Genomic DNA, 15178 nt, shown 5'->3' with positions numbered 1-15178 from the left:
ACCACTGTTTGAGGAGCATGCAGCCTCTCGCTGCATGACAGGTGACATTCTGCCAAAATTCTGTATGAACTTTTATTTGTATTGCTTTTAAATCTTTTTAATGATTTAAAAAAAATCTTATTAACACTTTGTTCTAGCTAGCTATTTGTGTAGGTAGCTATCAAGTAAACACTGATACATTTCCAACCGTGTTCCTGCTGCTACCCAGTGGTTAATTTGGGTGAACATTGACTAACTTTTTCACAACAAAACATATTAAACTGTTGACAGCCCCTATCTCTACGCACTTGAGAAAGAAATTAAGGAGAGAGAGGAGATAGAAACGTTCGGTGGTGAGATATTCTGTAGCTAAAAGGTAATGTTTCAGCCTATTAATTATGAAAATATTTTAAAAAAAATGCCCTATTACTAGGCTATTCAAAATCAAATACAAATTCACTATAATTAACTCTGCAAGCCGCCCTGCGCAGTCAATGAAACAGCATCGCCTAGGCATATAAACTCAGCAAAAAAAGAAACGTCATCTCAATGTGTAAATATTTGTATGAACATAAGATTCAACAACTGAGACAAACTGAACAAGTTCCACAGACATGTGACTAACATAAATGGAATAATGTGTCCCTGAACAAAGGGGGGGGGGGGTCAAAATCAAAAGTAACAATCAGTATCTGGTGTGGCCACCAGCTGCATTAAGTACTGCAGTACATCTCCTCCTCATGGACTGCACCAGATTTGCCAGTTCTTGCTGTGAGATGTTACCCCACTCTTACACCAAGGCACCTGCAAGTTCCTGGACATTTCTGGGGGGAATGACCCTGGCCCTCACCCTCCGATCCAACAGGTCCCAGACGTGCTCAATGGGATTGAGATCCGGGCTCTTCGCTGGCCATGGCAGAACACTGACATTCCTGTCTTGCGGGAAGTCATGCACAGAACGAGCTCTATGGCTGGTGGCATTGTCATGCTGGAGGGTCATGTCAGGATGAGCCTGCAGGAAGGGTACCACATGAAGGAGGAGGATGTCTTTCATGTAATGCTCAGCGTTGAGATTGCCTGCAATGACAACAAGCTCAGTCCGATGATGCTGTGACACACCGCCCCAGACTGACGGTCCCTCCAAGTCGATCCCGCTCCAGAGTACAGGCCTTGGTGTAACGCTCATTCCTTTGACGATAAACGCGAATTCGACCATCACTCCTGGTGAGACAACCGCGACTCGTCAGTGAAGTGCACTTTTTGCCAGTCCTGTCAGGTCCAGTGATGGTAGGTTTGTACCCATAGGCGATGTTGTTGCCGGTGATGTCTGATGAGGACCTGCCTTACAACAAGCCTACAAGCCTTCAGTCCAGCCTCTCTCAGCCTATTGCGGACAGTCTGAGCACTGATGGAGGGATTGTGCGTTCCTGGTGTAACTCGGGCAGTTGTTGTTGCCATTCTGTACATGTGTGATGTTCGGATGTACCGATCCTGTGCAGGTGTTGTTACACGTGGTCTACCACTGCGAGGACGATCAGCTGTCCGTCCTGTCTCCCTGTAGCACTGTCTTAGGCGTCTCACAGTACGGACATTGCAATGTATTGCCCTGGCCACATCTGCATGCCTCCTTGCATAGTCAGTAGAAAGGCCTCTTTAGTGTCCTAAGTTTTCATAACTGTGACCTTAATTGCCTACTGTCTGTTAGTGTCTTAACGACCGTTCCACAGGTGCATGTTCATTAATTGTTAATGGTTCATTGAACAAGCATGGGAAACAGTGTTTAAACCCTTTACAATGAAGATCTGTGATGTTTTAAAAAAAAAAATGATTTTTACAAGTTCTTTGAAAGACAAAGTCCTAAAAAAAGGGATGTTTTTTTTTTTGTGAGTTTATGATCTTTCCCAGACTCATGGATTGAAAGTTTGGAGCGTAGCATAAGGTAACCTGTCCATCCAGTATGTTTAATACTCGTGCCGTTCATCAACACTCAAAGGCGATTTACTATAATTTGTTTAAATTTGGAGTGTAGGCTAGACAATTGTTTTTATTTTTTTACCAAAGACACCTTAAATCTTAAAAATATATATATATTTCTGCCATGCGTAATATGCAGTAGGCTGTTATGCTATGTATTGTTTAACCACACAATCGTGATGTTTGTTGTGTTACAGCCTGAATTTTAAATGCGTTATATTTAGATTTTGTGTCACTGGCCTAACACTGGCAATAATGTCAAAGTGGAATTCTTTTTCAACATTTTTACAAATTAATTTAAAAAAATGAACAGCTGAAATATCTTGAGTCAATAAGTATTCGACTCCTTTATGGCAACCCTAAAAAATGTGCTAAACAAGTCCCATAATACGTTGCATGGGTTACCTTGATTTTTGATTGACTACCATCTGTACCCTACACTTACACACTGAACAAAAATATGAACGCAACATGTAAGGTGTTGGTCACTTGTTTCATGAGCTGAAATAAAAGATACAAGAAATTTTACGTACGCACAAAAAGCGCATTTCTCTCATATTTTGGTCACAAATGTGTTTACATCCCTGTTAGTGAGCATTTCTCCTTCGCCAAGATGATCCATCCACCTTACTGCAGGAATGTCCACCAGACCTGTTGTCAGATAATTGAATGTTCATTTACCTACCATAAGCCGCCTCCAACGTCGTTTTAGAGAATTTGGCAGCAAGTCCAACCAGCCTCACAACCACAGACCACATGTAACCACGCCAGCCCAGGACCTCCACGTCCGGCTTCTACACCTGCGGGATCATTTCCACAACCGAAGAATTGCACAACCAAAGAATATCTGCACAAACTGTCAGATGCTCATCTTCGATGGCCACTAGCACGCTGGAGAAGTGTGCTCTTCACAGATGAATCCCGGTTTCAACTGTATCGGGTAGATGGTAGACGGTGTGTAGGGCCTTGTGTGGGCGAGCACTTTGCTGATGTCAACATTGTGAACAGAGTGCCCCATGGTGGCGGTGAGGTTATGGTATGGGCAGGCATAAGCTACCGACCACGAACACAATTGCACTTTATCAATGGCAATTTAAATGCACAGAGATATCCTGAGGCCCATTGTCGTGCCATTCATCCGCCGCCATCACCTCATGTTTCAGCATGATAATGCACTGCCCAATGTCGCAAGGATCTGTACACAATTCCTGGAAGCTGAAAATGTCCCAGTTCTACCATGGCCTGCATACTAACCAGACATGTCACCAATTGAGCATGTTTTGGATGCTCTGGATCGACGTGTACAATAGCGTGTTTCAGTTCCTGCCAATATCCAGCAACTTCGCACAGCCATTGAAGAGTGGGACAACATTCCGCAGGCCACAATCAACAGGCTGATCAACTCCTATGCGAAGGAGATGTCGTGCTGCATGAGGCAAATGGTGGTCACACCAGATACTGACTGGCTTTCTGTCCACACCCCTATCTTTTTGTGAACAACAGATGCATATCTGTATTCCCAGTCATGTGAAATCCATAGATTAGGGCTTAATCAATGTATTTCAATTGACTGATTTTGCTTATGAACTAACTCAGTAAAATCTTTGAAATTGTTGCATGTTGTTTATATTTTTGTTCAGTGTAGTTCACATATGCCAGTCGTGGACTAATCTAATGGCTGAGAACTGTAGGGAGAAGGCACAAGGTCACCTAGAGTTTGAGAGCTAGTGCATACCATACATTTACCCACCCACCCACCCATAGGCTATTCAGCTGTTTAAATGCAGTTGTTCAACATGTACTTCCCTAAAGTAATTAAGTAGTCAATTTGATGTAAGGATGTGGTTGGTAAAGATTTCGGATGCATTCCAAAATGACACCCTAGGGTAATTGCACGCAAACATATTTTTGGTATCTCAGATTGTTCTGGATATTCTCACACAAACTTCATTAGGAGGAAGGATGTTTGATATGCATTTTACATTTGTATCACTTTTTTGAAAATAATTTAGAAAGTTGCCATTTTAGGCCCTTTTTAGACCTATACATGCCTCTTGTAAGAAGACTCTGTGAACCCTACATGATACAGCAGCATATTGGTGTAATTTTACTCCTTATGTGCTCTTAAAAATGAAGTGTGTCTAGATTCTCATAACATTTTTCACATTCATTTATTCAACATTAAAAATATTAATATGAATATCTCAAAAGTACTCTTGATTTTTTTTTTTTTTTGACATTGTTTGGAACAATGTGCTCTTCAAACACATTACATTTCTGCTGCCTTTGGCCACTTTCATGATTTTCAAAAAAATGGTTTGTGATACAAATATAAAAAGCATATCAAACATCCTTTCTCCCAGTGAAGTTCTCCCTATTCCCTATATAGTGTTGCTATGGGGGACGTGAAAGTAGTGCACTAATATAGGGCGTAGGGTGCCCGTTTGGCTCTGCTCAATAAAGAGATTAAAGTGCTATTTGAGACTGAGCGTTCTCCTGTGAGTCATTGGAACATGACTAGACAGTAACCCAGCTTTCACCCAGACTCAGCACTGCTGAGGCCCCCAACACAATTAGCTGGGACACGACGGCACACCAAATGAACAACCTAGCACAGCGTCAGCTAGTCTCACAATAACAGAGCCAAGATGCTCCCCATTTCTATTTCTTCCATATTTTTAACTCGTCTATCTTTTCTTCTCCATGAAAATGGATTAAAGGGAACAATGAAGTGTTTCTTTGAATGGAGGATGGTAATATGGTGAAATGCAATTACCTTATTGCTCTTAGCCTCGGTGTTACAGCTTGACGGTGTAAAGATTAACTTTATAGTATACACAATCATGATTTTGACGTGGATTGCCTAACTAACACATAAAATAATGTGGCCCTGGTGCAACTCCCACATAGTTGCCGCCTAGCCGGGCTGAACATGTACACAATGCACAGAAGGATACTCTTCAGTCTGGGCGCTATAGCATATTGTATCTGACTGCCAATTGTCTGCAATAGTGATTTGAATTACAGTACTCTGATTTTCTCCATTTCAATTGCTCTTTTGTGCCTCCTGATTTGGGGCGGCAGGTAGCCTAGTGATTAGTGCGTTGGTCTCCTGAACAAGGCAGTTAACCCATTGTTTTCTGGTAGGCCATCATTCTAAAATATGAATTTGTTCTTAACTGACTTGCCTAGTTAAATAAAGGTTAAATACTTTTTTATATATATAGTAGAGTCCTGTAAAATGCCACACTGTGTTACAGTATGTACTAGGACTTTACATCAAACGCATTTAAATCGGTTTAGGGACAAGTATTGCATAGGAGTGACCCCCATCTCATGTGAGATGATACACATGCCCTGTCAGCACTCCCTCCCTCCCTTCCTCCCCCTCACCGCTCTTGACAGCGGGGGAGAGACTTTTTGTTCTTCATGAAGAACAAGAAACCCTCACCCATCCTCGCACTGCAGAGAGAACTCACACACACATCTGAATCACATTTCTCACACTCGGGCTCCAAACCTCTAGGGCACAGGGTTGGTTATTATGGGATCTAGTGTCAACTAAGGCTGCATCTAAAATGGCACCCCATTTCCTATATTGACCTATGGGCCCTGGTCAAAAGTATTGCACTTTATAAGGGATAGGGTGCCATTTGGGGTGAACAGAAGACAGAAGCCCACAGTACTGTAGGTTCGTTTTCATACAACACAATGTTTTGAAATTGAGTTTCCATTTTTGATTCGGGCGAAGTTTACGAACGGCAGCAACAGCACAAAGTCCGAGTCGGAGAGTTTGCTGTTCATCAGGAAAGTTTACAGTGGACCGTTTCATCTTCACAGAAAAGTTCCAGGGAAGTTTATTCAACTGTAGCCTACAAGACAAAGGCCAGATGAATAGGGGGCAGTATTATCTGTGAGCCCAGCTACTGCATGCTGTCTAGTTAGACATCATGTACTGAGATAAATTTAAAAAAAAAAAAGCTTAAAGAAGTCCAGTGGTCCTGCCAACATGTGATCATGCCTCACAAACAACCGAGTAAATCAAAGGACAGTGTTGAGAGCATGTCAACTGTGTCATGCGCCAAATCAACCGCTCACACCTCATTGTGAATATTGTTAGTGTTATGAAGTCTACCAAAGCCATACAGAGTGCTCTTTCAGTTACCTTGTGACTTCAATCACTTGTAGGCTTTTTAAACACGTTTAACAGAGGATTAAGACTGCCAATCTGGCTGTATAATTTCATCATGATTGCTATTCTAATGTCATGTTTGGGAACAATGAGAAGAGTGTCACTGTCTCGCCTTGATCACATGAAACTAAGTCAGTATGTGACTCAATCAAGTGACACGCACGCACGCACTGTTGTATCTTGTGGTTGTTACTCCTCCTCAGGCCTGTCATTCCAAGCTTTCAAAAGTGACTGTCTTCTCCACACCCCCAACATGGGAACCATTCCCAGGCCAACTCTCTTTCCTAGCTCCCTCTCACTGGTTCAGTTTTTCAAAGGGAAAAGTTTTTTTTTTTAATTGCTGGAGTGTGTCTAAGCCCTGAACTGATTTCCAGGTTTTGTTCCATCAGTAGCACTATGAAGACACTAGAATCCCCCCCCCCCCCGACTAAGTTGTTATTAATTGTTACATAATGCAGAGACTTCCTCACCAGTCAGCCAGCTGGCCCACCAGGACATTCCCCAAGCTTTGTGTCATCTTATTTCGGTAGAAATGGTTGGTCATACTCGCATCCTAAAAAAACTCCTGAGTGGCGCAGTGGTCTAAGACTGCAGTACCTGGTTCGAATCCAAGCTGCATCACATTCGACTGTGATTGGGAGTCCCATAGGGTGGCACACAATTGGCCCAGCGTCGTCCGGGGTTGGCCGGGGTAGGAGGTCAATGTAAATAAGAATTTGTTCTTAACTGACTTGCCTAGTTAAATAAAGGTTACACAATGACACTGTTTTGATCAAGAAGATCTTCATCAGGTCAAACAAAAGTTTTAATTACAGTGTTTGGGCCTTTCTATTCTTTAACCTTATTTAATTCTAATAATTAATAATAACATTCATTTTGGTGGGTGCTTATACAATATTTGTCCTATGTAAAATGTTTTTTTTTTTGCATATGGTCACAGCCAGTATTACTACTTCTGACCTGACCATATTTTTTAGCTTTTTCTGCAACAGAGTTGCAGTGCATTAGACTCACTTTAGCCTGGTCCCAGATCTGTTTCTGTAATCTTGCCAACTCCCTATGAAATTGTCATGTTTGGCATGACAATAGCTGACAAGGACAGCAGAAACATGCTGACACACAGGCTCGGCTCACTCCACCTAGAGGTGACCTATGTCCGAATAGCTGTGGCCTGTGGAACCATCCATTGTCTTTGACCTAGCTCTCATAACTAAGGGATGAAGCAGTCAGAATCTGTGGGAGAGTTTAGTTGAGCAAACATCTGGTGACTGGATGGGTTTGGACTGACTGGGAGTGGAGGAGCAACTTGCAGTTTTTGTCCTCTGTCTACAGTCAGATGTTTGTTCAAGATGGATTGTGAGTCACTGCACAAACAGTGATACAGCGATGAAAGGCTACCCTAAAACCACCACCAACATGTCACCTGCTATTCCTTCTCTGTACCATGGTCCTCAAGTCTCATAGACCCACACTCTACTCTGAGACACAGTACAGGGGATGGACAGCGAGAGAGTGGTGGGTGGCCCAGTTGAGTGGAAGAATGAAAATGGATAGAGTTGTTACTTTATTCCCTCTTCCACTGAGACACTGGGGGCCTATCAGCGCGTCGGTTCAGTAATCTTATGGAAGGCCTGTGTTGTTGGAAGGCCATAGGAAGGAGTGGCACAAGGTGGACTTTGCTGTGAGCCTATCATTCCCACAAAATAATTGGTGATTTTCAACCCCTCCCCATGTCTTCTTAGCCTAGTTCCTTACGAACCCAGTTCGTTCTAATGTCCAGGCCCCCCAGACGCTGCTCCTGCCTGCCTAATGGCTTTGCCAGAGCCCTTAATTATACTGTAGCCTCAGTCTTTAGAAAGCAAATCTGATCCATCTCTATTTTCACCCAACCACCTCTCTCCCAGTCCCAGCAAAAGAAACATTTCATAAACTTAATGCAGAACAGATGGGATCAGAGAAAGATTATCTCTGCTCCAACTATAATTACTATAAAACATCATATTTCCAGTGTAAGTGCTATAGTATCAGAAATACAGATTTAGCCAATTTTGTAATTCTGTTTTGGCAATATCATTTAGTCACTCACTCGGTTGGGCTACTACTCACATACACACAATTATTTATATTTTTTGCAATTTTTCTCCCCCAGCTGGGTCCTGAGTGATCTTTGGTTGGTGGTCTTAGAACATGATTGGTCTAAAGAGCAGCAGATGGAAGGACTCTTGCTGTCCTCTTTCAGGAGAACCCAAACTATTTGGCACCAGTCAGGTGGTTCTTTATTTCCCCTACTGGCCTGGTTCCAGCTCTCTCTTTCTCTCACTTTCTGGGTCTGCGTCCCAAATGTTACTCTGTTCCCTACATAGTGCACTACTTTTGACCAGAGCCCGCTGCCCTGTCAGCAGACCATTCCCCGCCACGCTACATTTATAGCACCACTCTCTAAATAAAGAGACAAGTAAAAACAAACAAATTTGACTTTTTTTTTCTCCCTTCTCTCTGAAATAGTCTAGACATAAAGAGACCGATAACACCAGAAATGGCCTCGTTCGGTATGAGTCACATAAAGAAACGGCTCAAATAGTTTGTTGGAGAAGGTCCAGGATGGTGATGGAGAAATAAATCGATAGTTCGGGATGTAATCTTTGGTATATCATATTTATTGGACAATATTGCAATATAGTTTTTGTGCTAGTTGGCTGTACCTGCACCAGGACTCAATATTTTTCCTTCATAGCTTGTTCTCCATCTTTTTATATAGGGACCCAATTTGGTTTCAGCACTTTTCATTTCCATGACTGATCAAACTAATTTTCTTATGGCTCTCTCTTGTCCCTCTGCAGCAGATCTATGGGAAGCAATATGTTTGGAACATCAAATCGCAATAAAATTACAGTATCAAATAGCAATACATATTGTATCAGCACCTAAGTATCATGACAATATCATATATTTTGGTATTTTAATAGGATCCCCATTAGCTGTTTCAAAAGCAGCAGCGACTCTTCCTTGGGTCCACACAAAGCATAATACAGAATGACATACAGAACATTTACATTTACATTTAAGTCATTTAGCAGACGCTCTTATCCAGAGCGACTTACAAATTGGAAAGTTCATACATATTCATCCTGGTCCCCCCGTGGGAATTGAACCCTGGTCCCCCCGTGGGAATTGAACCCACAACCCTGGCGTTGCAAGCGCCATGCTCTACCAACTGAGCCACACGGGACCACAGAACATCAATAGACAACAACAGCGCAAAGACAGAACTACATAATAAAAAAAAAAGGCACATGTAGCCTACATATCAATAAATACACACAAACTATCTAGGTCAAATAGAAAGATCCCTGGCAATTTCCAGCCCTAGTCCAGGATATAACTTTGAAGTCAGGGCCTTTTCAGTTTCACAAACAGATTGATAATGTGCCAGGTTTGTTTCCATGCCAACTCCGTTACTGGGTAGAGTAAAAGGATCTGTGAACTGAAGGCTAACTCCGGGTAATGCAAACATGACCGTGTGGACATTCTGATAAAGGACACAAAGGACTGTGTGAAATGCTGTACATTCTTCAAAGCCTGTGTTTTACTTTCCATTTGTTGTTGTTTTACACCGTGATAAGGAATTGAGGTAATGGTGCACTGGAAGGAGAGAAAAGTGGCCGTTTGCTCTCTCAAAGACCTTTACATACAGTTGTAGTCGGAAGTTTACATACGCCTTAGCCAAATACATTTAAACTCAGTTTTTCACTATTCCTGACATTTAATCCTAGTAAAAATTCCCTTTCTTAGGTCAGTTAGGATCACCACTTTATTTTAAGAATGTGAAATGTCAGAATAATAGTAGAGTGATTTATTTCAGCTTTTATTTCTTTCATCACATTCCCAGTGGGTCAGAAGTTTACATACACTCAATTAGTATTTGGTAGCATTGCCTTTAAATTGTTTAACTTTGGTCAAACGTTTCGGGTAGCCTTCCATAAGCTTCCCACAATAAGTTGGGTGAATTTTGGCCCATTCCTCCTGACAGAGCTGGTGTAACTGAGTCAGGTTTGTAGGCCTCCTTTCTCGCACACGCTTTTTCAGTTCTGCCCACAAATTCTCTCTAGATTTGAGGTCAGCGCTTTGTGATGGCCACTCCAATACCTTGACTTTGTTGTACTTAAGCCATTTTGCTACAACTTTGGAAGTATGCTTGGGGTCATTGTCCATTTGGAAGACCCATTTGCGACCGAGCTTTAACTTCCTGACTGATGTCTTGAGATGTTGCTTCAATATATCCATATAATTTTGGTGGGATGGTGTTCTTCGGCTTGCAAGCCTCCCCCTTTTTTCTCCAAACATAACGATGGTCATTATGGCCAAACAGTTCTATTTTTGTTTCATCAGCCAGAGGACATTTCTCCAAAAAGTATGATCTTTGTCCCCATGTGCAGTTGCAAACCGTAGTCTGGCTTTTTTTATGGCGGTTTTGGAGCAGTGGCTTCTTACTTGCTGAGCGGCCTTTCAGGTTATGTCGATATAGGACTCGTTTTACTGTGGATATAGATCATTTTGTACCGGTTTCCTCCAGCATCTTCACAGGGTCCTTTGCTGTTATTCTGGGATTGATTCTCACTTTTCGCAACAAAGTACGTTCATCTCTAGGAGACAGAACGCGTCTACATCCGGAGCAGTATGACGGCTGCGTGGTCCCATGGTGTTTATACTTGCATACTATTGTTTGTACAGATGAACGTGGTACCTTCAGGCATTTGGAAATTGCTCCCAAGGATGAACTAGTCTTGTGGAGGTCTACAATTTTTTGTCTGAGGTCTTGGCTGTTTTCTTTTGATTTTCCCATGTCAAGCAAAGAGGCACTGCTTTTGAATGTAGGCCTTGAAATACATCCACAGGTACACCTCCAATTGACTCAACTGATGTCAATTAGCCTATCAGAAGCTTCTAAAGCCATGACATAATTTTCTGGAATTTTCCAAGCTGTTTAAAGGCACAGTCAACTTAGTGTATATAAACTTCTGACCCACTGGAATTGTGACACTTGGAATTATAAGTGAAATAATCTGTCTGTAAACAATTGTTTGATAAATGACTTGTGTCATGCACAAAGTAGATGTCCTAACTGACTTGCCAACACGATAGTTTGTTAACAAGAAATTTGTGGAGTGGTTGAAAAACAAATTTTACTGACTCCAACCTAAGTGTATGTAAACTTCCGACTTCAACTGTAACACATTAATTCAGAATACACTAACTAATACATCACTGTTGACATGGGGAATATGTCATTAAGTAAGCATTGTCGGAGCCAGAATGGCCTATAGAGCAGGAGCCTCCTGTTTGGAGCATGTGGCTGTGTGTCATTATACACCACTTAATTTGTAACACCTGACCCCGCCTCTCCTCCCTTCCCCATGCAGCCCGGACAGGCGAGGTGATTGGAGAGTTTGGCCGTCTGTATGAGCAGCAGTATGCAGTGGCCCTCTTCAACAAGGTCCGCTTTGACATTGAGGGAGGAGGGGGGCCCCAGCCACAGCTGCTGCGCCGCAAGGTAACGAACACGTCCTCCTCTCCTGTCCCTGTTTCTTCTCCTCCACTTGTTCCCCTCTTCCATACTCCTTTATTCCTACTGTGTCTTCCCTAAGAAGGTGATGGAATAATATCTGCAGTTTCTCATGAAGTGCTGACACTTGGAACACTTTGCCCACATTATGTTGAACCTGAAGCTCACATCACACTACATCAAATGAATGGCAATCTAAGAGTGACTCAGGACAGATGCTGATTTACACTCCCATGCTTTCAGTGTGTTCTGAAGATTTAAGTGTGTTTAGATCACGAGATAGTTTATTATAAATACAGAATGACAGTAGCCTTGATTTCGAAGGCCACTTCCACTTCATCCAGTCGTCTGCTTTAGAGTTACATGGTACGGAGGGAAAGATCTCCGTTTTCCTTGTATGGCTCTATCTCTGTGTAGCAGATGTTAGCTAGCAGGCTAGTGAGGAACAAGCAGCCATGGTGTGTCGTGGTGACCTCATCTGCAATGAGATCTCAAGTTAACCGTGCTACTGACAAAGTGAGAAGTAAGCTTGAACAACTGCTACAGTTGACTTTAGGGCGAGTGGCGTCACGCCTAGTAAACTCTTTATTTGTATTCTCCTGGGTGTCCAGTGTCTCTAGCCATGGTTTAATTCACCTTTTTCAAGCCTGCACAGTGCTATTACCTTTTTAAAGAGAAACGGTTACATTATGTCCAGTGCTACCGCTGCACTCAGAATGCTACTATAACTACATGAAGCTGTGTGGAAGTGACCGAAGTCTTGATCCGCATCAGAAGTGCCACACTATTCCCTATGTAGCTCTGTTCAAAAGTAGTGCACTACTAAGGTAATAGGGTGTCATTTGGGATACACATAGTTTAATTGTCTCTGGTGAGTAAGTGAGGTTCTTGAGACATGCCTGCTGTTTTCCTGAGAACAACAATACTGACTGGGTGGGCTTATGATTGGGTAAACAAAACAACACTACACCAGTCTCTAGGCTACAGTGGAGATATCACTTACAGACAGTAGTATCACACATGGCATGCAGTATAAGTATGCCTGATGTTTCTAAAAGAACGCAAAGGCTTAAAAGCTTTAAGCCACTCCTTGGCTTTCTGGAGTATTACAAAATCATGGAATTTATTGTTGACGTAAAAATATACTATCCATGAATATGGCTCTATCCACACAGAGGTGATGTCCGTTCTTGCCAGTCATCATTGGGATGTGTACTGACTCCCCTGTCTGTCCCACTCAGGCCCCGCTGGAGAATAGGTCCATCTTCTCTGGAGCTCTGTTCCAGTTTCTGGAGGAGAACAAGAAATGGAGAAACCGTTTCCTCTTCGTTCCTGACTCCTACAACATTAACTACTATGACAACAAAGCGGTAAGGGAGAATTTAATTCAAATGTCCCACACACACACACACAGTGTACCAGTCAAAAGTTTCGACACACCTACTCATTCCAGGGTTTTTCTTTATTTTTTACTATTTTCTACATTGTAGAATAATAGAGAAGACCTCAAAACTATGAAGTAACACATATGGAATCATTTGAGATTCTTCAAAGTATTCACCCTTTGCCTTGATGACAGCTTTGTACACTCTTGGAATTCTCTCAACCAGCTTCATGGTGTAGTCACCTGGAATGCATTTTAATTAACAGGTGTGCCTTGTTAAAAGTTCATTTGTGGAATTTGTTTCCTTAATGCGTTTGACACAATTAGTTGTGTTGTGACAAGGTAGGGGGTATACAAAAGATAGCCCTATTTGGTAAAAGACCAAGTCCATATTATGGCGAGAACAGCTCAAATAAGTAAAGAGAAATGACAGTCCATCCTCACTTTAAGACATGAAGGTCAGTCAATATGGAACATTTCAAGAACTTTGAAAGTTTCTTTAAGTGCAGTCGCAAAAACCATTAAGCGCAATGATGAAACTGGCTCTCATTTGAGGACCACCACAGGAAAGGAAGACCCAGAGTTACCTCTGCTGCAGAGGATACCTTCATTAGTTAACTGCACCTCAAGATTGCAGCCCAAATAAATGCTTCACAGAGTTCAAGTAACAGACACATCTCAACATCAACTGTTCAAAGGAGACAGCTTGAATCAGGCCTTCGTGGTCGAATTGCTGCAAAGAAACCACTACTAAAGGACACCAATAATAAGAAGAGACTTGCTTGGGCCAAGAAACATGAGCAATGGACATTAGACCGGTGAAATCTGTCCTTTGGTCTGGTGAGTCCAAGTTTGAGATTTTTGGTTCCAACCACCATGTCTTTGTGAGATACAGAGTAGGTGAACGGATGTTCTCCGCATGTGTGGTTCCCATCATGAAGCATGGAGGAGGAGGTGTGATGGGGTGGGGGTGCTTTGCTGGTGACACTGCGATTCATTTAGAATTCAAGGCACACTTAACCAGCATGGCTAGCACAGCATTCTGCAGCGATACACCATCCCATCTGGGTTGCGCTTAGTGGGACTATCATTTGTTTTTCAACAGTACAATGGCCCAAAACACAACTACAGGCTGTGTAAGGGCTATTTAACCAAGGATATTGATGGAGTGCTACATCAGATGACCTCGCCTCCACGGGTCCCGACCTCAACCCAATTGAGATGGTTTGGGATGAGTTGGACCGCAGAGTGAAGGAAAGGCAGCCAACAAGTTCTCAGTATATGTGGGAACTCCTTCAATACTGTTGGAAAAGCATTCCAGGTGAAGCTGGTTGAGAGAATGCCAAGAGTGTGCAAAGCTGTCATCCAGGCAAAGTGTGGCTACTTTGAAGAATCTCAAATATATTTTGATTTGTTTAACACTTTTTTTTTTTGTTACTACATGATTCCATATGTGTCATTTCATCGTTTTTGATGTCTTCACTATTATTCTACAATGTAAAATGTAGTAAAAATAAAGAAAAACCCTTGAATGAGTAGGTGTGTCAAATTGACTGGTTGTGTGTGTGATATATAATATACACACACACCTTAGCTCAGTTGCATTATGATGGTGTATTTTATGTCCGTATTAGCTAATGAAATGCTACTATATCTGAATGTATCATTCTCTTAAGTCTACCATGTCCTTATGTTCCCGTCCAGTCTCATGAGAGAGGGCTGCACCCCAAAGGAACCATCAACTGTGCCGGATACAAAGTTCTGACCTCGATGGATCAGTACCTGGAGCTACTCAACAACAGCCTGCCTGGTGAGAACATGTTACGACTGAAAACCAGGGGAGGTGTGGAGGAGAGTAGCAGGGGTGGGCGTGAGGCACATGTTGCAACTGCTCACCCAATTGTCAAATATAATCCTTTAAAATGGAAGGCGTAATACTGTTCTTATTATGAACATCTCAATGTCATTTGATGTTCTAAAGAACTCGAGGCTATAGGTGTGATCATATGTTTCTCAATTTCTCAGTATTACTTTAAACTACTAGTATTCAAATGCCATGTAAAACACAGGGAAATCTGCTTTTTGA

At 42.2% G+C, this 15178-nt stretch overlaps 1 protein-coding gene across 1 annotated transcript in view; it reads left to right on the top strand.

Moving 5' to 3' along the window:
* Window positions 1–15178, top strand: part of LOC120043735 (protein Niban 2-like) — a 58035-nt gene that overhangs the window by 10228 nt on the left and 32629 nt on the right. The window contains exons 2-4 of the mRNA XM_038988302.1: window positions 11566–11696; window positions 12950–13078; window positions 14797–14902. Coding sequence (XP_038844230.1) covers window positions 11566–11696; window positions 12950–13078; window positions 14797–14902 — 366 coding nt within the window. The remainder of the gene's footprint in view (window positions 1–11565; window positions 11697–12949; window positions 13079–14796; window positions 14903–15178) is intronic.

This window comes from Salvelinus namaycush, chromosome 1 (genome assembly GCF_016432855.1).
Source record: "Salvelinus namaycush isolate Seneca chromosome 1, SaNama_1.0, whole genome shotgun sequence".
Lineage (NCBI taxonomy): Eukaryota > Metazoa > Chordata > Actinopteri > Salmoniformes > Salmonidae > Salvelinus > Salvelinus namaycush.
The sequence above is the reverse complement of the archived record's forward strand: the minus strand, read 5'-3'. Positions and strand labels throughout refer to the sequence as shown.